Source organism: Falco peregrinus, chromosome 2, assembly GCF_023634155.1.
Source record: "Falco peregrinus isolate bFalPer1 chromosome 2, bFalPer1.pri, whole genome shotgun sequence".
NCBI classification, from domain to species: domain Eukaryota; kingdom Metazoa; phylum Chordata; class Aves; order Falconiformes; family Falconidae; genus Falco; species Falco peregrinus.
This window is the reverse complement of record NC_073722.1, coordinates 48361551-48385867: the sequence shown is the minus strand read 5'-3', so window position 1 is coordinate 48385867 and position 24317 is coordinate 48361551. Positions and strand designations below refer to the sequence as shown.

General features: G+C 39.2%; 1 protein-coding gene across 1 annotated transcript; it reads right to left on the bottom strand.

The window, feature by feature from the left end:
- Positions 1-1640: 1640 nt before the first annotated feature.
- MSANTD1 (Myb/SANT DNA binding domain containing 1) lies at positions 1641-23715 on the bottom strand. Its single transcript, XM_055798066.1, has 4 exons — positions 23670-23715; positions 23287-23551; positions 12894-13178; positions 1641-2674 (listed from the first exon to the last, which is right to left on the bottom strand). Exons 2-4 carry the CDS (start codon positions 23538-23540, stop codon positions 2434-2436), a joined length of 780 nt encoding a protein of 259 aa, XP_055654041.1. The 5' UTR covers positions 23541-23551; positions 23670-23715; the 3' UTR covers positions 1641-2433.
- Between the last annotated feature and the right edge of the window lie 602 nt (positions 23716-24317).

The following is a 24317-nucleotide window of genomic DNA, read 5'->3' as shown; positions in this document are numbered from 1 at the left end:
ATTTACATACTTAATCATTCTTAATTTTCATACCTGCAGGATCTTCTAAGAAATGTTTCCACGTATTACTAATTTTCTTGGTGAATATAAACTTTATCCTGTTTACTAAGTATAATTACAGAGTAATTGGTTGTGTCGGGGTTTTAAAATAGTTTAACTAACATTAGCTTAAGCAACAATACATTAAATTACATAGGAAAATGCAAACACCTTCAAAAATAAAGTTTCAAGAGGGGATATGGTTTAATAGCAAGAATGGAGAATGGCCTGAATTCCTAATACTAACATTAATTCTGTACTTTCTGTACCTGAATGTAACCTTCAGTCTTGCAAATACAGTGAAAGCAGCAGAAATATGTTTTTCAAGGAGAACGCAAAAAGAAATGGTATGTAGGAAATTCAGCCGACGAACTTTTGATATTAAAGGTTATTTCAATGTCTTACTTCACTGAAGAACCAAGCACTTGCTGGTACTTACTTTACCGACTTAAATACAATCCTTTATGCCTCCGGCTCCCTCTTGTGGTGTATCGATGTTGATCGGCCTTACAGACCACGCCTTAAAGCATTAATTGCACACCGAAGCTGTGCCACCAGCAGATAAGAAAGTTTGCCAACGACACCAAGCTGAGTGGTGCAGTCAACCCGCTGGAGGGAAGGGATGCCATCCAGAGGGACTTCGACAGGCTTGAGAGGTGAGCACGTGTGAACCTCGTGAAGTTCAGCAAAGATGGGTTGAGGCAATCCCAAGCACAAATATGAGCAGGGTGGAGAATGGGTTGAGAGAAATCCTGAAGAGAAGGACTTGGGTGTGTTGGTGGACAAAAAGCTCAACATGACCTGGCAATGTGTGCCTGCAGCCCAGAAAACCAACTGTATCCCGGGCCACATCAAAGCAAGTGTGGCCAGCGGGTCAAGGGAGGTGATTCTGCCCCTCTGCTTTGCTCTGGTGAGACCCCACCTGGAGTGCTGCATCCAGCTCTGGAGCCCTCAGCACAGGAAAGACATGGACCTCCTCGAGTGAGTCCCAAGGAGGGCCACCAAGATGATCAGAGGGCTGGAGCACCTCTCCTGTGAGGAAAGGCTGAGAGAGTTGGGGTTGTTCAGCCTGGCTCCAAGGAGCCTTTATTGTGGCCTTCCAGTACCTGAAGGATGCCTACAAGAAAGCTGGAGAGAGACTGTTTACAAGTGCATGTAGTGATAGGACAAGGGGGAATGGCTTTAAACTGAAAGAGGGTAGATTTATATTAGATATAAGGAAGAAATTATTTACCATGAGGGTGGTGAGGCACTGGAACAGATTGCCCGGAGAAGCTGTGGATGCCCCATCCCCGGAAGTGTTCAAGGCCAGGCTGGATGGGGCTTGGAGCAACCTGGTCTAGTGGAAGGTGTCCCTGCCCGTGGCAGGGGGGTTGGAACTAGATGATCTTGAAGGTCCCTTCCAACCCCAACCGTTCTATGAATCTATGAAATACTACCATAGAGGTTTTGAATGTTCTTCATTACTTCCATCTCTATATTTCACACATCAGTACAGGATATCTTTACACTGCAATTAAGAATTAAAAAACTTTGACCATGTTTACCTCTCCCAGAATTTTTCACTGTCCAAAGCATACTATCTGCTCAGCAATAATAAATTTCTTCTTTTTCTTTATTTCATTTGATAGATTATATATATATATGTATATACACACAGTACAATATTTTTCTTTTGTGATAGAGAATAAATGGGAGTTTTCATTGCTGGTTGTTCTTTAAGTCAACAGATTCCAGTTAATAATGAAAAAAATTAAACATTTAATATCAAAAGCAACTTCAAGTATCTTCTATACATTTTAGTATTCAGTATATAGTGAGGTGGTTGGGGGGGGGTGTGTCTTTTTATATCAAAAGTGTATTTGAATAGGCTATTTTTACCCTAATACTTTTAGAGTACTATTCATATCAGGCATGGAGTTAAAAATTATGTATCTCCACAAGAACCATAGGTCACTTGTACAATCATGGCGTATGTTTCAAAACAGGGTTTAATCATCAGCAAAGTCAAGATGCAATTACCATGCTTAGAAATGCACTATTTTGTTCCCCTACAACAGGTCAAGCTATAGTCCTTGATGCGAAGCGATACACAACACCACTGTTTGTAAAACAATACCTGACCTAGGCATTAATAGTACTGAAGTTCCCAGAGCTATTCATCCCTTAACCTTTCCGTATAAAAATAATTCAACTTAGGCATATATTGCACTAATTTTATCATACTGGATAGCTCTCACCCTCCATTATCTGTTCTCTTTGCTTAACTAAGATTACACTAGGGTTTTAATTTCCATGGAAAACCTGGGAATAGGGCAACAGACACACATGTGGTGTGCAATAAAGGGATATCTATATTATCAATAGTCATCTCAGAGGCATTCACAAAGGAAACTACACATTAGATTTGGAGATCATTTTCTCCAGTAGATTCATCATTCTCTCCTGTAACTGTAAGCTTTGAACTTGAATGATGTTCTGCTGATCCAAAATCCTGCGTACTTCTCTACAGGTTTCTTCCATAGCTCTGCTCAACTTCTTTTGTTCTTCCAACATGGCCTCCATTAATTTTAGCTTCTTCTTTTGGAAGCTGCAGTTTTGCATTTTTCTTTTCTTAACTGGTCTTTCTTCAGCTCTGAAATGTGAATATTTGATACCAATTAAACTCATATTTATTTTAAAAGCTATGTTAGAAACTAAAACTCTATACTACATTCTTAGCCAAGTTACAACATAGTCCTATTTTTAAACCCCTCTGTGTTCTCCAATAAATTCCCTCTCAAGTTCATGTCAAAACATAAGTATTTACTGTATTTGTGCGTAGTGTTACAGAATGTTAAAAAAAAGTTTTTAAATCACATTCCTTTTAGAAAGAATTTTCCCTGCACAATACCAGGCATCTTGGGATTTTTTTGTTTTGTTTTTTTTTTTTTTAATCTTGACTTTTCTTACATATTGAATTTGTAAACTGTATTGGAAGAGACATTTTGCTTATCTGGTCCTTTAAACTCCAGTTTTAAAGCTGCACTAACCATTCCATCTAGAGAAAGTGCTGCACTGTTCTGTGCGGTGGTAAGCCACAGTTTGTTTTCTAAAGCTTCACATCAGTAAGGCTGGTCCCACTACAGAATACTAGTCTCAGAATTTGCCCTTGCACTGAGACACAGCAGTTGCACTGACCACTTATTTATATATTCCATCACAAAACATTATAAACAACATAAAAGTTTAGCAGGATACAGTTTACAAGATGCCCCCTTCTCTTAGTGGATGAGGGAAAGGCTGCGGATGTTGTGTACCTGGACCTTAGTAAAGCCTTTGACACCATCTCCCAGAGCATCTCCTGGAGAAACTAGCTTCTCGTGCTTTGGATGGGTTTGCTCTGCACTGGGTAAAAACCTGTCCAGATGGCTGGGCCCAAAGCACGGTGGTGAATGGGATTTACCTCCCACTGGTGGCCGGTCACAGGGGGTGTTCCCCAGGGCCCAGCGCTGGGGCCAGTCCTGTCTAATGTCATTATCAATGATCTGGACAAGGGGATTGAGTGCACCCTCAGTCAGTTTGCAGATGGCACCAAGTTGTGGGGTAGTGTTGATCTGCTGGAAAGCACGAGGCTCTGCAGAGGGAGCTGGACAGGCTGGATTGATGGGCCAAGGCCAGTTGTATGAGGTTCAACAAGGCCCAATGCTGGGTCCTGCCCTTGGGTCACACCAGCCCCACACAGCGCTGCAGGCTGGGGGCAGAGCAGCTGGGAAGCTGCCTGGGGGGAAAGGGCCCGGGGTGCTGGCTGACAGCCGGCTGAACATGAGCTGGCAGCATGCCCAGGTTGCCAAGAAGGCCGACAGCGTCCTGGCTGGTATCAGAAACAGCGTGGCCAGCAGGCTGTCAAAATTGGAACAACTGCCCGGGGAGGTGGTGTAGTCACCATCCCTGGAGGTACTTAAAAGGTCATAGATGTGGCACTTAGGGACATGGTATAGTGGTAGACTTGGCAGTGCTGGGTTAACACTTGGACTCAATGATCTTAAAGGTCTTTTCCAACCTAAATGATTCTATGATTCATATCTGCTTTTAGAGGCATTTTCCAGTTGCACTTTAATTTTTTTAAATTAAATGTATTTGTCACAAACACAAGATACTATAGGTACCTTCTTCTCATATTTAGTCTAATGACAAATTTTATCAAGTAGGATACCTAACCAAAAAAAAAACCACCATTCTTTGCTTCAAACTCCTAACTTTTTAACAGACATTTCAAGCACACTATAACCCTCTGCCTATAGTTTTGTTTTCACCATAATGTTAAGGCAAGACTCTGTATTAAATATAGTAATTAATTGTTACTTGGATTAAAAAAAAAAGTTATTCTGAAATTCAAAAAGAGTATTTGTGGTCCTTGCAGAACACCAGATTGCCAAATCCAAGTCTGTCTATGTATCCAGTCATGTTGATGTTCCTCTAGCAGAATGTATCTCAGATTTCTCAGGGTATAAATGATAGACAAGCACGTATCAAATTGCACATCCTCATCTGAAATGAATGTAGAACTGCCATATGCGATTTGGGTAATATTTTAAGACTTTCCTCTATGCTGCATCATTCTGAGTTTCTGTTTTGGAAGAGAGAGATAAACTTAGCAATAGACAGTGTTCTCAAGGTGAATGGTTCACACCGCTGACCTAACTTGGGCTGACAGTGCAACACATTAATTCAAAACCAGCCTACACCGCATACAAGTCAGAACAGGTACACACAGATCTGTTTCTTTTAACCTGCAATCTAAGCAGCATGCTGAATTGTGAAGCAGGAAGAAAGGCAAGTAGAAGGCAAACATGTAAGTGTACTACACACCTTAAAAGCCTCCAGTTACAGGTGGATAACTACTTTTCTGACTTAAAGTGATAGTCCACGTGTTCGTTCACACTTTTTATAACTCCAGACTGGAGATCCCCACATCAAAGTTAACTGATGATGGGTCTTGAAGTCCCTTTACACAAACAGCAATCTCTGTCGTGTTCTGCCAAACACAGTATCCTTTCTAAGTGAAATGCAATAATGACATAGCAGAGTTGTGAGTGGTATGCCAAGTCAACATCCTTGAATAAGGATAACTTGAACTCTAGTGGAATGTGTTTTTATTAAGGTGAAGAAGGGGAGGGGGGGGGGAGGTCACTCAGCTGTGGCAGATTTGTATCAAAATTTCATTCATGTTCTTATCCTACTTGACACAGTCTTTGTGCAACTGCGACTGTGACATTCACATCTCTCAGCAAAAGAAATAAACAATCCTAAGCACCTGAAAGCACCTGAAAGGCTTAATGCAAATACCACAAAAAGACACAAGCCCCTTGACATTTAAGAGTGCAATGACCCCAAAAGGGTGAGGTCTATGAAAAGAAACAAGTGGGTTAGATTAAATGCTGTTAAAACCTAAGAGAAAAAAAAAATAGAATTGGTCTTGAGGGAAACTGTTTGAGTACTGTTTAGCCACTTGAATGTGCTGTCCCCCCTGTATACAGGTAAGAAAGAACAAGAGTCTTCCTTTATAAACGTAGACTAACATGGTGAACAAGAACTACTGGCTTTCAGACTATCCAAGAATTTAAAGTTACTTGTACAATTCAAAGGGCTTTATTACCATTACACTGCTATGATGATGCTAAGGGAAAGAAGTCATCATCTTTATGCTAAACAAAACTTTGGGAGATATACAAAATAACCTCATTTTTGCAGATTCTATATATCATATTTGATTTTGGCCATCAAATAAATGTGTGTAAAATAAATACATGCTGCTCTGCTCAAACTGTGCGTCAAGCTTGCAGATGATCACTGAGATTATCACAGCCAGACAATTCTCCAAGAATGGATCTTGGCTGACAGCAAAGTCTGTTTTCCCCCATTGATCTAAGGGCCAGAATGATTTCAAATGTGGTTCTCAAAGGGGTCAAGCAAGTGGGAAAAGCCTACAGCAATCTAAGGACAACACTGAATCTGTTATTCCAAGGTACCCATCAGTGCACTCACATTGACGAAGAATGCATCCTTTCTGGTAGACAAAGCAAGAAACTTTCAGAAACGATGGTATTATTTTAGCCAAAGTGACCTTTTGGATTTAAACTTGTCTTCACAGAGGATTTAAATATTGAAAACTAATGGATCTCTATCCTCATCCCTATACAGAACTAGAAAGTAGCTATGTAAGAGCTCTTGTCTGAAACAAGTAAGAATTGGTTCCTAGAGCCACAAGAGGGCTTGCGTCTTGTCAAAGTAAACACTAGTGAGAATGGTCCTTAATAAGGAATGAGAGAAAATCTGAAGCATGTCAATGGTACTGAGCTGCCCTGAGTATTGCATGACTTTCTTGGCAATTGTGGCTACTATTTATTTTAACCACGAAAAAAAAAAAAAAAAAAGCCATGAAAAAAGGAGATGGAGTGGCTTGGATTGAAAGATTTAAAATAAGCCTTATTTTTAAGAGAAGAAAAAAAGTCTTTGAAGTGTTTTCCTAGAGTCTGTACAGGCTTTTATCCGTTTTTTAGATAAACAACGGTGGCCTATCAGAAACCTGTAAGACATAATCATATGTCCAAGATAATAACAGTCTTTGCAGCTCCAGAGAAGAAAGAGAGGCAAAATGTCTGGTGGTGATGGCAGCTAGTTGGGGAACTGTATCAGCAGTATCTGCGATCTGCTAATAACTGAGAAAGTGCTCACTGACAAGTGCTTGCTCAAAACCAGGTTTCAGCACAGAGAAATCCCCCAAAAGCCAGGGCACAAGGATTCTTCAAGGTCTCCTAAGTACTCTCTATGTTTGTTTACAATTAAACATGACTTGGTAATTAGACAGCCTTCATTGAAAACAAATACCCATTTCAGACACCCCTACCTTTGGTGGTGTTCCCAATTTCCTTTTTCCTCCACCCATAGTGACTATCAATGAAAGGGTTTTAAGATCACTCACCAGTTCATAGTGAGGACCTGGAACTGACCATCCTCTCTTCTTGCAGAATAGCTCTTGAAGGAGAGCTCTTGAGAAGGGGTCTACAAAGGAAGGATCTAAAGAATCTAATTTACAAGTAAAGAACCCTCAGCAACATGAAATGATGTAAAATGTCCAGTGATGCCTGAAGGAGTTATTTGAATACTGAAGTGTTTCCTCAGATATTAAGCCATCTTTCTTAAGAAGTTCTAAGTCTCCTAGGTAGTACACCTGAGAGACCTCTCCATTGTCAATAACTTTTTATAACAGAAAGTCAAGAGGGAAGCAATGGGTTTCAGCACTGAGTAACCAACCAGCACGAGTATCCTCAAATAGTTCCAGCTAGGAGTATATCTAGTTTGGCAATCTATAGGCACAAGAATAAGAAATGATCACATTTGCTGTAGTGAACACCAAACACCCATTGGTTCCTGTTGCTGATTCTACATGTTGCATTCCTGTGAGGCCAACACCTCTGTGACATTAGGGGTGCAACAGATCCTAACAGCATCCACAGCCTTTGCCAAAAAAGCATCTCCACTCTTTTCCAAGCTTAGTCTCTGAAGGTAGATTTTGAGATCTGGAGGAAAGAGGAGTCTAAGAAATCCAGGACCTCAAATACAACCTGCTGATACTTTTGGACCTCTGTCGTCTATGGCAGGGAGCCTCTAAAAAGCATTAGCACTCGTATTCCACTGATCACACAAAGTATGAAGAGCTCTGGCATTGGGACCATCTTCCAAGCAGAACCTTGCAAAGCTGTTTCCACACTATGCTCTAAAACAGACAGGCAGGATTCAAAGGAAGCAAACCAAGGGAAAGAAAATGTTCTATCTCATCTAGGACGAGTAGAAAAGACAGTGTGTATTGGGGACCAAGGGGAACAAAGCAAATTCTCCAGATACAATTAGGGAAGATATTAGGCAAGTCTCAAATGCATTTGTTGTCTCCCTATCTAAGACCAATTTAATTCACTGTTCAATTAAAAGTATTTTGATTGATTGCCTACACTCACCCAATAAGGCTCATTTCAGGGATGTGCATGAATAATTAATGAAGCAGGAGTTTAATACAAGAGTAATCCGTCCACCAAAATGTATTACCTCCTCAAAACCATGAAAACAATTCTTCCTTTCTGACTACTTCATGGAGAATGGGTCTCCAGTACCATCAGTTTCTGGAATTTATGACTTCCAACAGCTAACAGATGTTTCTGGCTTGTGTGTGTTTTTTAGCTATGTACAGATCTGAGTAGACCTCCATAACCCACATCTTTATGGAAAGTAATTGACAACGATCTGGAAATAAGTAATATTAATATTAGAGACGGCACAAAGATCTTCAGAGTTTGAGGACTGAGGATCAGGCAACCTGGATCTTCTGGTAAACTAGGCTCATTCAAATGCATTCAGGAATTAATGAGGCTCATCCTTGAAGTAAAGTGTAGAAAAAAACCACATAAATGGCTTGAAGCCTAGGCAAAGTATCTTGCTATGATGACAAGTCTGCATAAAGAGTTAAGATGCACTACATAATGCGCATAGCCTGAAGCTGAAACTTCTTTGTAGATGCTGCCCATTCAGATTTTAAATAGTCATGGCATAATTTTAGAAAGATTAAAAGCTTTGCCAAAACTCTTATTCCTGAATTAGCATCCTCACCAAGTTTTAATGCACTTCTATTAAATGATTCATATCTTGGTTAATTCATGTTACCAATTCTTATTCTTTGTCCATGTGTAAACCGTCTGTACCAAATTATTTGACCTACATTTAAACATTTAAGAATACCAAAGATAGTATGATCATGGTATACAACTACCTTGAGGCAAAAAGTGAAAAAAAAACCTGAAAAGGTCTCCAATATAGCAAAAAGAAAGATAAATAGAAGTAACATCTGAAAGCTTAATTCACTATAATGACATTAAAAACAAGCACTGGTTTAAGCAAGGCATTAATCACTGGAACAGATCCCTGTAGGGAAGAATGAATTCTCCATCTTCAAAATATACCAGATCTAGACTGGATATCTAGTAAGAAATTATCAAAAGTCAAATGAATCATAGAAACAAAGAAGTGGATATTAACAGAGGCATGGGGCTCCTGAGTGAGCAGTAGCCCACTGCTGAGAGGAGGCATGTCTCACAGAACCCCCGCTCCATAACGTATCTGGGCTCCACACCAGAATAACTGAATTCAAATACATGGATGGTATTTAACAAGAAGTCAGACTAGATGACATGGTGGTTTTATTACGGTGTATTAATCTATGGAAGTAACTCTTTCACCCCCATTTTCAGTATGATAAAAATGGCAGAACAGGTGAAGTCTGAACCACATTCACAGTCTGTATCATTATGATATATCAATACTTATAAATGAAAATAAAGACTATAAATTAGTCCACAGGATGAAAAACCAATGTTTCCTATTAGATAAAAAATCATTTATAGTGGTGTCAAGAATTTTGATTTTAAAAGTTTAAGCTGCAGTACAAGACTCCACCACACTGCATTATATTATCTGAACATAATAGAGTAATTCTATTATTGTCAGATGTTTTATGGATGTTGCAGTACAATACAAGCTTTGTTCAAGTCCAAGAGCAGTGTTAGAACAATACTAAATAAATAGTAGGTGCCTTATTAAAGGGAAGTAGGGATTCCAAATGTTTTCCTCATCTGCAAATTGCAACAAAAAATTAATTTTATCCCATGTTAATTGTACCATCACTAACTAGCAAAATTTGGTTTTTCTAAGAAGGTCCCCAATTCCAATGAATTTCAAATAAAATGCAAAGAAACACAGTTTTGACTATTTTTAACTTGAGTACATATTTATTGATTAAAGTATAAATCTTGACATTTTTCTCTATTGTGAAAGCTAAACACTAAATTCAATAATCTTTCCTTAAATTGTAATTTATATAGCCAGATAGCCTCCTGCTATGTTCAAGTACACTGTGGAAAATACAAAGCTGACACTCAAAAGCTGTGTCTGAGAATTTAAGGGAGTAACAGTAAAGTTTTCAGAAGTTTAAAAGCTGACATACAAAAGTACTGTTTGAGGATTTTTCACTATCCATTGGTGCCTTAACATTATGATTTTTATTACTGAAGAAAAAAATGCCATAGCATAAGCTTACTTTGCCTGTGTATAGTCCTCTTCATAGAAAAATAATTGTAAAATATACAGTTGTAAAATGCATCTATATTTTACATATAGATGTGTGTATATTTTTCAAAATATGTTTCAAAATAATTGTTTTGCATAGCCATGAAGTACAAAAATTGAGAGAGAACTGAGGACTTCAAACATTCTTTTAACTTCTAATCCCAAGATTGTCTTCAGTTACTTTTTTGAATCTGTTAGATCAACTGTGTACCATTTAGAAGCAAGGGCATTTACAAAAAAGACAGGATGGACCCAGATTTTGTATGCTAATTCTTTTCTTTCTTGTTGGCTATTTCAAAGTGTTTATCAAATACAGGATGACACACTAATTGCTTAAGCTGAAAATTGCTTCTCAGCTCATGATTTTCCATTAGTAACCTTAACAGAATTAGCTTCCTCGTCTTACTGTGGCAGCTCTAAGTGATTTTAACCCATCTGATATCATTAGCAAGTGCTGTATTTCCTTCTGGCCAAGAAAGGGTTCCCTACTCTTGCCCTCATTCATCACGCTAAACTAAGCATGTCAAAGCTGTACAAGCTTTTCAAAACCCCCTACATGACCATTTGGATACCAGTTTTCCTCCTTCCAGATATGTGCCCCATTGCCTTCTAACTTTTATTCTGATCATGATGCTCACCTGAAATTTTATACTACTCTTGAAAGTGGTATCTACTCCTCAATTTTTCCTTTTTTTAAATACATCAGAACTGTATTTAAACTTATGAATATGTACATATTTTGCTGTTAAATTATATGAACAGTATTATATTGTACAAAATTAATTTATAGTAGAGACTGTGAAGGAAGGAAGCAACAAATTATGGAGGTCCTACCACACAGACAGCTGACCTACCCTTCCCTCCAGCTCCCAAACCCTGTTGCACAGCCATCCTTCGCAGGCATCAGCAGCACAGCAACCTGACCTACTGCAAGGACAAAGCATCATCACCTGCCACACAAACTTGCAGCCGGTTGAAAGCCAACGTATGCCACTAAAGGCTAGATTTAAATGATCTTCAGTTTCTAAATTGGCCAAGTAAAGTTATTTTTTACTAAAACAGGTTAGGTAATTACCTTGGACAAAGTAAAAAAAAACAAAAACAAAAAACACTGAACCTGAAGCTGGCTAAAATGCATTATAGCCTAACTTTTCGAGATCTTACCACTGTGGAAATAATTCAGTTGGAGTGGCTGAAGTCCACTTTCATTTCACAATTTCCATTTCACAAATGAAAGCATCTACATGAAAGTGGCAGTCCACACGCAAACTGTAAGCACAACAGATAAGCATTTATGGTTGATTAGCTTGACTTCTGTGATGGCTTGTCTACACTCTGTAATGAAACCTGGTGTGGTGACCTCTGTTCTCCTGTACCAGTCACCTACGGTACAAAAAAATCTATGTTTTCCTAGAGTTGTCCCTAAGCTGAAGAAACTTAACATCTGGCATTTGTAAAAAGCTTGATGCTACCAAATAGTCTAGTGCATAAACTATAACCCCAGGTTTATGGAAAAGTGACCTTCTAATTAAATACTAAATAATAACATTGGAAATCAAATTGGGAATTGAGAAAAAAGTTATCACATGAGAAACATGATCTTGGAGTTTGCAAATACTAAAATCAAGCAAGATTGTGTGTCAGGGATATCAGCTACTTACAACGAACTAGGATGAAAAATTTGTTGCTTGCAAACAAAAAGGTTGCTACAGTTCAAGAATTATACACGCTAATATATATATATTCAGTTGCCAGGAAAAAAAAAAAAGTTTTAAAAAATAATCAGCTATTCAAGGGCTATTTGTTTGAACGACTGAATGAATTTACTCTAGTTTTATTCATCCAGGAGAAGGCCTGGAAACAATAATCCAAACTTGTTAGGTTCGTTCTTCTTCCAGCTCAACACCTTCTCAGTTGCATGACTGACAGATAATTTTACTGTTATAGTTAAAGCCTGACAGACTCATGATAAGGATCTCTAGGATCAACTTTTTTCCTGCCAGAAAACTGTAACCAACTCTTATTTCATACCACTCTGGATGAAAAATGAGACCAGTAAAGTCTGAAATTTGTATCAAGTGTACAACCCTGCCTTTTGTTAAAACGCTGCTTTCTGGAGAACTCCAATCTTATCAAAAAAGGAAACACGTGTTTGCATTCTTAAACTAGCTTTTACTTTGAAAAATTCTCAATGGTATTTAAAATGTTGCAATCTACTTTTAAACTGCACGAGTAGCATTTCAGCATTCACAGAAACATTCAGTTTGCATCTTTTCACCATTTTAATAACAGCTGAATCTAGAGAACTTTCATAATCATACCAAAAGCAAAACCAGAGCGAGCCAAAAACCATCTAAGCAGTATGTTATATCTCTGATTGCACTGCAGGACTCTCTTGAACATGCCTGTACTCTTGTTATAAACACTCAACCTCATGTGAGTTGTGATATGCATGCTGAGTCTTGGCAATATTCTATAACTTTTTGCCCTGTCCTCCTACTCTTCTTCCAGTCTCTCATAAAGGAATAAAGAAAATGCCCTAATTCAGCGAAATGGCTGAGACTGGAGAACAGATCTTCTGTGTGATTTACAGAAAAGGTACAACAGCTGTTAGACAAAAATGTGCTAGGATGTCCCCTTTACGTAGCAGATCTGGCTCATTCTGTGAAATACAAGAAAGGGGGGGAAACAGATGTTACCTGAGCTTGTAAGAAAGTAAGCTTGAAGAGCTCTCTGAATGTTCATCTTCAAAGCACTCTTCCCTTCCTTCGTATGTAAACTGGTTATATGGCAAATACAGAGGTGTAGACTTAGCTGATGGAGACTGCGAGGCCTCCGTCTGTGATGTAGAAGGACCTGGTTGCTGATTTTCATGCATTTTCACATCGCTGTGGTCTGTCACTTTGGATAAGATCCTATCAATGGTTTTGTAGTAAGGCCAGTCAGGTGCAACAGTTTCACTGTCAGTCATACATTTTAATTTCCTGTAAGAAAAGGCATACAACATTAAAGCTTGTTTTCCTATCAAAGTATTTTTCGTACAGACATTCTGTCTCAAAACATTTGTTCTGGTCTCATTTAGGAGTCAAACCAAATGCTTTTAATGAGAATAAAGTTAGATACCTTTTTCTTTTAATCTCCAACGAAACCCATCAGTTTCTTTTCCCAGTTTTGACCTGTGACTGAAAGTTGCATGTAAACCCCAAATGAAATTTAATACAAATGAAGAACATTACAGTTTCTAATGGAAACAGTACTATGTTGGTTGTAGAATAATTTTTCTTCCCCTTACATTGTGCCAGACTAACCAACCCAACAGCAGTCTCTAACAACCAGAGCAGGCAACACACCACAGCCTTTACTAAACTATGGGCAGCACTGTCCTTCCATGATTTGAAGAATGAATATTTATTTTCCATGATGAATACAAGTGGCTATAACTGTAATTCATATCTTTTTCTTAATATTGCCTAAAAGCTCTGAATTGCTTAGGTAAACACCCTAGTAGCAGCCATGAGATGTAGATGTCTGTTCATCTGTTACAGAACAAAGATCAGTGTAGGGAGAAGTATAGAATTTCATTAATTTAGAAAAACCCCAATGAAAACAGTTAATAATGCATTATAAACAGCATGCACAAAAACATTACAGTGAAAAGACTATCAACCATGACCTTGTCTTTCACATGCATCTTATTATGAGATCTGTCAGTCCCAACACAAAGCTCACAGCTGTCCCACTTGATACCTGTTGTTATTTTATTTACTTTTACTGAGAAATATAAAACTGAGGTGTGTAGATGAATTATACATCTCAGAGAAACTCCAGAGCCCAGCTAGAGCCCCAAATTTTCTTTTAATTTGCCCTTCCCAGCTGGGATCTTGTTACTCTAAATAAAAATGCAGCAAAGGAACACAAAAGGAAAGGCAAGACCAGTGACAAATGCTCCATTTTCATAAACTAGATTTCATTCAAGCTAGCAAAAAGCTGAGCTAAATCTGATTCTCACAGCTAGCAAGAGGTTTCCTTTTGCAGAAAGAAAAGATAAAAAATATTCCTGGACACCTGGCCCACCCCCTTTTCTTGAAGCCTTTCAAGTTTTTCCTCCTCAGACTCCATCCTGCCCACACCGGTCCTGCAAAGGATAGAATTAAATAACATGTAAACATGATAAAAATGTTCCCAAACTTAAAAGTGAGAACTTGAAGTTCTTCCTTTTAAACAGCTCACAGCCTAGGGTAAGGGGAAATCCACCAGTGAGCAAAGGCGGCAGAAAGATTTGCTTAGGTTTTAAAGCCATTTAAGGATTCTTCTCTTTTTTTCTCATCCTTGCAAGGTCTGATGAGCTTTTCCAGCTATTTAGAAATGCACACTATAGTCCCGCATAGAAGAACCTCCACAGCCACCCATATTTTTATGCCCTCTATGCATTCAAAATTTTAATTTCATACATGGTTCACAACCTACTGCTGTGATTTCATAGTCAGAAATATCTAGCCCAACCTACAAATACGTACATTTCCATCCAGCACAGATAGAAAATAGCTAAATACAAGGCTGACAGCAGCTATCACTTAGTATTATTTATAGTTCAGTTGTTTAGGCTGTTTGCATGGAAAACGTATCAATTAAACCACTATAAGCTACTAGCCAAGTCTACATTCCACATTTGTTTGCCCATGTTGAAACCCCCATTATACTCAAGCAGCAGGTTTTAAAAGATTCCCACCCTCAGCTGCTTGTTGCAACAGATTCACCACGGCCAGTTATCCACATGGGTGAGACAGCAGAAAGCCATGCGTGACCACATCTCAGCCACTCCAGTGCAAAGTCCAGCAGCTGCATTAAGACATCACGGGACGTGTTTCGAGCCTTGAAGACAGCAAAACATCATGCCAACAAGGACAGGAAAAGCTCAGAGCTGGTGTTCTGCTGACTCTGCTCTGGGAGCAGACTTGTGTTTAGCCTAGTATTAGCCAGGATCCCCAAGTCCTCACCAGCAGAGGTACTGCCTAGCCCGTCCATCCCCAGTCTCTATCAGCGCAGGGGATTCAACCATCCCAGAGGTGGGACTTCACATTTACCCTTGCTGAAATGCATGAGGTCCCCATCAGCCCATTCCTCAAGCCTGTCTAGGTCCCTCTGAAGGGCAGCCCTGCCCTTGCACGTGCAGGCTGCAGCCCCCCAGTTTGGCATCATCTGCAAAACAGTGAGCATGCGCTCCACCATCTCCTCCTCTGGGCTGTTGATATTAAATGGGGCATGTTCCAGTATAAACCCCTGCAGTCCTCCACTTGGGATGAGCCCCTAGGTAGAGCCATTAACCACTACTCTTTGAGCACAGAGATCCAGCCAGTTTTTCACCCAGCTGGTAGCCCATCCATTTGGAGTATACCATCCCAACCTGGATACAAGAATGTTCTTGGAGACCACATCAAAAGGGTTTCTACTGTCAAGCTAGACAAAGTACATTGCTCTACCCTCATCCACAGATCTAGTCAAGTCATCACAGAAAGCAAGCAGGTCAGTCAGATGTGATTCACTCTTACTAAATCCATTTTGGCTATTTCCAGTCACCACCTTCTCCTTTATGTGACTGGAAATTGCTTCCAAGGTGGCTTGCTCTGGGATCATCCCAGGAGCTGAAGGGAAGCTGATCAATTTTTAATTCCTGTTCTTGCTTTTCCTGAAGATGGGTTTAATGGTGGCCTTTCTTCTTCCCTCCCTCAGTCTTCACAAACTTTCCAGGATGAGTCCTGAGTCGGTCCTTTCCTACTACTGGTATTTCCTCTAACTCTGCTGCAGGCAGACTAGCCTGAAAGACCTGGGCAGTGAAGTATGAGCCTTATTACTTGCATCTGCTTTCAACAAATCACCCATCCCCAGCGGTAATTCTCAGGGCCACCCACCGCATCAACACAGGCTGGGGGATGAAGGGATTGAGAGCAGGCCTGGCAAGAAGGACTTGGGGGTACTGGTGGATGAAAAGCTGGACGTGAGCTGGCTTTATGTGCTTGCAGCCCAGAAAGACAACCATATTCTCAGCTGCATCAAAAGAAGCTTGGCCAGTGGGTTGAGGGAGGTGATTCTGCCCCTCTGCTCTGCTCTGGTGAGACCCCACCAGGAGTGCTGCATCCAGCTCTGGAGCCCTCAGCACAGGAAAGGCATGGACCTCTTGGAGTGGGTCCAAAGGAGGGCCACCAAGATGATCGGAGGGCTGGAGCACCTCTCCTGTGAGGAAAGGCTGAGAGAGTTGGGGTTGTTCAGCCTGAAGAAGAGAAGGCTGCAGGGAGACCTTATAGTGGCCTTCCAGCATTTCATAGGGGCTTATAAGAAAGATGGGGACAGACTTTTTAGCAGGGCCTGTTGTGATAGAACAAGAGGTAATGGTTTTAAACTAAAAGAGGGTAGATTCAGACTGAATAAAAGGAAGACATTTTTATGATGAGGGTGGCAAGACACTGGCACAGGTTGCCCAGAGAAGTCGTGGATGCCCCACACCCCTGGAGGTGTTCAAGGCCAGGCTGGATGGGGCTTTGAGCAACCTGGTCTAGTGGAAGGTATCCCTGCCCATGGCAGGGGGGTTGGACTAGATGACCTTTAAAGGTCCCTGCCAACCCAAACCATTCTATGATTCTATGAAAAGTCTGCAGGAGTAGGTATTTTGCCCAAGTAGGTCAGTACCTTTGTTTTTATGTTTGAGCTCAGCTGTGTACCCAGAGGCCTGTTTTTTACAAAACTATCATGATTTTGAAGGAAGAGCTGTTGTTTATTATCTGCCCACACAGCTGTAGAGTTGCATATATATAAAACCAGGTATTTCTCTGGCTCTGAATGCATTGAAAGGATACTAATTCTTCCACTTCTGACTGTTTACCATAGCTCTGGACTAAAATAAAAATGAAAATAAATAAATAATTTAAAAAGGATCACTACCAGGAGGTAGGCAGGAGAATGTTAGTTCAAAAGCAGCACCAGCAGCGACCATCTACCTGTATGGAGTCTGGCTCGTACACAAAGAAAAAAGGATGAAACAGATGGAGAGATGAGAAGGGGGAAAGGAGTGTCAATCCTTTGTAAAAGAATTAGGAACACTGCAGGTGGAGGTAAACAGGGAAAACATTTGCTGGAATAGTGGTGATGGTTTAGCTTTCTGCTAAAAACAAACTAAATAGCTAACTTTGTAATATTAATATCCAGTTTCGGGATTCACTGATTTTTAACTGTTTTTTTTCTACAACTGCCAGAAGTCCAGAAAATTCAGTGAGACATCTGAGAGTTTTTGCCTGCATCAAGGCAAGGATAACCTTGGCAGAACTGAAATCTAAAGCAAAGATGAACTTACTGCTGTCAAGCAGTCATTACTGTAACTCGTCACATGTCTTAGTTGCATCCAAAATGCAAAGTTGTTTATATGTTTGTTTTTGGGTTTTTTTTTTATGAAAAACAAAGACATTAAAAAGAAACAGGACAATAGTAAGGCTAGGATGCAATAGTCCAGGAAATGAGAGTGGAAGATGAGCCAAACATTCAACACTTTGAAACCAGGCAAATCACTGCCTGCGTGAGCAAGCCAGGCAGAAAAATTAGGTAAGAACATGGGGTGAGAAAGTCAGCAGAGCTTGCAAACAAAATTCACGCTGAGTTTACCTAAACCTGTTGGTGTTTCATGAGGCTCTATTAAAATCCAGCTGAGAGCAGAAGCAACTGAGAACTCCCTCCAAAAACTCAGGGATCAGAGTCGAGTTTCCAGTGGACAGATATCTGAAGCATGAAAAACATTGTCAACCCAGTTAATCTGAAAGGTGGTTGCTTGTCTTATTGCAGAGAAGTAATAATAGTGAATAAAGTAATGAGCTTTGAGATCCTATTGCCAAAACTCTCCACTGAATGGACTGAGACAACAGCCGAGTAATTTGTGCTGCCTTTGACCTTTCTTCAGACTTTATTCTCTGTGCCTATTAATCCACCTTCTAAAATAAAATTATTATAATATTATGTTCTAAAGTTTTTTTTAAAAATCATCATTTTTTTTCAGTAAGAAGCAAGCAATCTGTAACCTGACTTTTTAGTCTGTGCTCAAAACACTATTGCTTTTTTATTATTATTACAGTATTTGATATTACTGCTTGCCTTAAGGAATGGATACAAGATCCATCTCCTGGGGTTTCTGAGAAAAGCTTTCAAAATAAATAATAAATAGCAACTGTTCATGAACCAATCAATGGTAAGGCAAAGAAAGATGTATGAAAGTACAGTAAAAAGTTGTGTATCTGCTATAAATTATTGAAGTTAAAGAGAAAGATAGTAAAATATTCAAATTAAACTTTCTGCTGTAATTTAGCTGCACTTATATTTTATCATTTGCTGTAGCAGAGGTCAAATATTCCAGTTCCTTAATATCATAGAATATAGCAATGGATTACACAAGTAACAGTGTTTAATTGCTATCATGTACACACGAAAATAAAAAATTAGACTAATCTTTTATTCAAATCATGAGACTGATTCAAATTTACCAATCATTAACATTAATTGACTGTGATTCAAATCAAAAAGCAACAGCTGCATCCTGTTTTCTAGTCTTTGGGGAGGGTAATGTTTTTGAAAATAATAAATTTGCATTCACACAGTTCTTATTTTTAAACACAGAGAGAATCAGTCAAAACTGTGGACCACTGTGCATGCAAGCTTTGCAAACCCTGCTTCCTTTTCATAAGCCAGTGTGTATTATGTCAGTGGAAATATTATAACAACAGATACAGTGCAGCATTACACATTACAATCAGCGTATTAGCAGTGACAGGACAGTGCTTTCTTTTAGGACTAATTACAGGTTCATATGTGCTGAATGCCCCAAGTAGCCTACACAATAGAAAGAATTCAGCACATACTCTAAGTGATGCTGAACTGCAAGAGCTGGCATGCTAATCTCAGCAAAACTTTTGATGACCAGCACGTCAGAAAGCTTAACTTCGAATTCCAGCAGGCTTGACTCAGCCCTTCCTCCTTCCAAGACGGATATAATAGGGAGGTTCACGCGGCTTACTGCACAGGTGTCTTTAAAATTGAACATTAAAAACCTGGGGGCTGATCTATCCACAGCAGATATTTCAGATTCTACAGCAATTCCTAAAAGCACAGTTTTACTCAAATGCACCTGCAAAAAATTTTTTCCTTTCACCTATGGTGCTGTGCAGAATTTTCCACCCAGCCAATTTCCACAGCAGATGAAATGGTCTTTTAATATACTGAGACTACAGTAAGAATTACTTCAGGTCATGGTGTAATTTTCCCTGAACAGTTTCTTCCAAATGCACTTGGACTACAGCAATGCAGAGGAATACAGGAGCTGCTCCCAGATCAACCCTTCATCCTGCTGCCTCACTTCTGACAAAGGTCAGTGCTAAATACTTCAAGAATCATTTGGATGGACAGGTTTTGGGGGCACATTCGCCCATAAAGACACTTGCTTACTTTTCCATCAACAGCTGGTAATATCCTGAAAGCCGTTGTCTTTTATAACTCTATCTAATTTGAAGACAAACAATGTCTGTATTTTTATTTAATAAATCTAATCTTTAGTAAAAATAATAATAGCGCTAAAACAACCTACAGCTCTCTTGGTGTCAATGATTTCCAGTGGTAATGAGTTCCACATGCTTATTATGGTGTAATACAAATTTATATGACTTTAACTAGTTTTACATTTCTTGCCTCACAATTCCAATAAATAACTTCTTGTATTACGGCAAAAGAAAGATCTGCTTTATATTCTGAAAAATAGTACTGTATATTTTTATGCACTTCTAGAATTCCTTTATATTTCTTTCCCTTCTTTCCAAGTGAATCACAAACTTTTCCATTTCTCTTAATAAAGAAAGCTTTCCACATCTCAGCCCAATTGTGTTTTCTAAACATCTTCTCATTCTCTTGTCACCTCATTGAAATATAGGGCAGTCAGAAATAAAAAAAAAAGAATTCAAGGAGGAAATAATGACATAAAATAGATGTATATAATGGCATTTTAACACCTGAACAAACACCCTGAAACTGCTTTTGTGACAGACGCTCATGTGCACTGAACTACACCTGAACTAACTTTTCTGGCAGCACAAAAATCCACGTAGGATCCAAACGTACCCAGAAGCAGAGTGAACACTTGGGCTGTGAGCCCGTCCTGAGTTCTGTGCCACCATAAGCATGCACATAGTTGCATTAGCTGCAGCAACTGGAATAATTACTGATTATGAAACGCTCGTCCCCTACCTATGTATATGTTTGTCTGACTTGTGGCTCCTTCTGCACAGAGTAATGGCTTTCACTGAGCAAAATAAGCAAAGCAATACTTATAGAACTGCATCCTGAAATGCTATGGGATCCTCAAACTGGAAAACCCCATTATAAATGTGTGCATTGCTTTCTATTTTAGATCCTTAAATGTTTCAGATCATCAATATCTGTTTCAAGAGACATCCCAAGATAAGACATGCCACTGATACTTTTAACACTGAACTTGATTAAAAGGACTAGCAGAAATACTCAAGTACTGCTTTTCCTTTTATAGAAAAAAAACCCAAACATATATATATATATATATATGTATAGCAATTTGTAGGGCAGAAATGTTATTTTCTTTTATGCAATGGTGGCACACAGCTAAACAGTAGTATGATCTGATCAAATATTCTAATCCAGTTCATTTCTGACTACTAAAGTAAGACTAGAGATTATAGCACCTTTGCAACACTGTAAACAGTTTCCTAAAAAATAAAGGATCCTGAAGTGGTGGGAAGAAATAACCACGTGGGTGCAGAACACCCCCCATTCCTGCTACTGGTGCTACGTTCTCCCATGTCACACTTACTAACCCTATGTAATAATTACATAATATTATCTCAAAATAGAGCATTTTCCCACTCTTGGGATGTTCTTTTTCCATTTCTGCGACAGTGCAGCAATGATGCCCAGAAATACCGCGAGGTAAAGCATCTTTCTCAAGTATCCCGCAGGCACCAAAATGTGGATTAAAACTCAGCTGTCTCACAGCAAAGCCATCAGTCAGTGGCAACACACGTCATTTACAGTTTCATCACAACGTTTCCTATACTCACACACCACCAAAAAGTACCCAGAAAACTAGAAACTAAATCACAGCTTTTGTTTGTCCCTGTTCTCTCTACCACCTCGCCTTGAAAGCAAAGCACACAGACGTGCTTTGGACAAGAGCAAACAATGAGAAAGATGCATTTCATATTCAAGAGTACAAAATGAAACAGCACCGTGACAGTGTAAGGCAGTGTTCTAACTCTCCCAAATTAGCATCTCAATCAATAAGCAGGGAGCTGCAATGCACTGCAAAATAGGAAAGCAGCGTGACAACATGCAACAGAAGCAATCTTAGAAGTTCACAGAAACAGAATTTTTTAAAAAAGCTTCGTGTTCACACACACAGAGTGCATGTATGTGAGCGATTTTATTTCTTCCCTTCCCCCGATGCAACTTCCACGTAAAAACATTAATTAGAATAACTGAGAGGGTCTGATTGATGACAACACTGAAAATTTAGAACAAAGGCTGACAGAAATAACCTATTCCACTTGGCAATTACGACACTTAAATATCGTGCAGTGCTGCTAGACACCTGTAAAATCTCGGTGCCATGAGATGTATTCCTCAGCAGGAGGACTGCAGATTTAGCAGGCTGAGCAAAGGCCTCGTAGCTAACAACTCCCGACTTCTAAATCTGCATCCGAGTGTGAATTGCTGGGTGATGCTGGGCAAAAATTTATCTTACTTCCAGCTTTCTCATCTGCAGTCTGGGTGAAGAAAATTGTAAGGATTACAGCAGCATTAGTAAAACATTTGGGAGACATTAGCACTCAATAGAAAACATCGAGTTTAATATTATGGGAAATGATATTAAAGATTATGCTTATGGATCATACAAATGTAGAAGGACATTCAAAGTTAAGGGGTTCACAGGATTTTCCTAGTTTTCTATTTGATGAGTGGTCTCTGCATTAAATATAGTAAGGGTGCCTTACAGAACAGCGAGCAGTTTTAACATGGTTGCCTGCTGTAATAACCTTTTTTATTATTAATACAAGCTTTGAGGAGAGATTAAATAAAAGAGTCACATATTTGATTTCCTTGCATTACAAGCACATAGCTAAAATCACCACTCAGGCTTCCAGTGCGAGGCAGTCTGTGCCTCACAGAGATAAGAATAAAAAAAAAAAAAAAAGAAAGAAAGAAAAAAAAAAAAAGGGGGGGGGGAAGCTATGCAAACATTTCTGCTAAGTTACAATTATTTTTTCCCTGCAAACAACAAATGCACGAACTGCCTCACATTTTCGAAAGGCAACTTCCCCTCCTGACTGACACTGCCTGTTCTTTATCATCCCCTTGTAGACACCTCCGCCCTCCCCCCGACTCCCTTGGAGCGGTATTGACAGTGCACATTGATTCTCTCTCTGCAGATATAATAGTTCTTTCGCTGCTGCTGCTGCTGCTGATAATTATAGCAATGTGTGTCACTCAATAATAAGACATTCAATTATTCTTGGCCCCGTGAAGTGTAACCCTTCAACTCACAAGTCTGAAATCTAGGAGCTTCATCCCCCCACCCCCCCCACCCCCAACATTTTTCTGGTTGTTGTTTTTTTGTTTGGTTTTTTTTTTTTAAACTTTGCCTCGCCATACCGATCCTCACTGGCCACTTCAAACTGCAGGAGTTTCACTGCAAGAATTGCTGCCAAGCTAACACAATCAGTCCCCTCAGCAAAGAGAAGAAGAAAAAAAAATAAAAATAAATCTCTTTCCCCACTAAATACATTTCTGTCCCTCTGCACCATAAAAACGCTAGCTAATTATAAAGAAACAAAGTTGTCCCAGAGTTTGACACGAAATGGGGGGAAAAATTAACAATGACGTAACAGCACTGGCAAGAGAGAATTTTAAAAGCGATACGAACAATCTTTAATCTTTTATCGACAGATTTCCTCTAGGAGACTTCTTTCTGAAAGGCAAAAGTCACTGTGTTGTCCCTGCTAAAATCTCTTAAAATAAAAAGAATTAACTGAAGCTTACCTGTACTGGAATGTCATATTTGTAATTTTTATCTTTATTTCCTCTCCGTGGCGAATTTCTCCAGTCATTTCAAAGAGTTTGTTAGCCATTTTCTCATAAACTTTGGCATTCCTTTTAGTTTGTTTCAGCTCATCAAAAAATTCTTCCCAAACCAGCATTAAACCTCTCATTTCTGCATCAGTCCAGTTTCTGGCCCTCCTGTGTTTCTCAGTCTGAGAAGAGACAATGTAACTGGGAATTTCTGCTGCAGCCATTGCTGACTGACCTAAAAGGGTTTTAAAAGAGGACACTTAATATAGATTGAGTTTTTAGTTTAGGTTTTTTGTAGTGCAAGACATGCATATGTGGAAAAAGAATTTGAATGACAACAGAACATATGAAACCTTTTTGCAACAGCTTGAAGCTTGAGTGCACAAAATGGGGCCTACATCTGACAGGCAGGAATTTAGTTAAAAGCTTTTAAACAGAGAAACGTCATTTTGATGTCACGTTTCCATAGCAACAGAGCAACTGCATAAGCTACAACAACAAAAACCTTTTAACTGAAAGCCAAAGAATCAGGACAAAGTTGACAGGCCATCAATATTAAAGCTTTTAAACACTTTAGGTTTAACAAAAAAAAAGATCTATGCAGCCTTTGAGAAGCTACTTTTAAGTTTCTACTTCTTTTTTAGCTTTCCCTTACCTTTTAGGCAGACAATCTGCTAGCAGGGGGTCATGGTCGCCTGAACGAGCTTTTAAGTTGAGCCTTGACAGACTCTCTAGGAGGTTGCAAGGACTGAGGCCATGTACACAAAAAAAAGCTTTTTTTCTTTTTTTTTTTTGCAAAAGATATTCTGCAAAAAGCTTCAGCCAGCTTTATGAAAACTGTACATCTTTAAGCTAATAAATGTTTAAGCAGGCAGGCTCATTAAACAGGAGCCTGCATCTGGGTTGAAGAACATGCACAAAATAGCATTTAAGTGTTTAAATAGAGAGAGAAATGTATATACAAATTCAGTGTAAAGCCACTTTTTTTTTTTTCTCGAGAT

What these genes read in the sequence shown, in the direction of transcription:
- MSANTD1 (XM_055798066.1), bottom strand. Translation starts at nt 23,540, where the DNA reads ATGGCTGCAGCAGAAATTCCCAGTTACATTGTCTCTTCTCAGACTGAG. An exon ending in AATATGACATTCCAGTACAG is followed by an intron (nt 13,179 to 23,286) that starts GTAAGCTTCAGT and finishes CTTTTCTTACAG; the next exon opens with GAAATTAAAATGTATGACTG. An exon ending in TTACTTTCTTACAAGCTCAG is followed by an intron (nt 2,675 to 12,893) that starts GTAACATCTGTT and finishes TTCACATTTCAG; the next exon opens with AGCTGAAGAAAGACCAGTTA.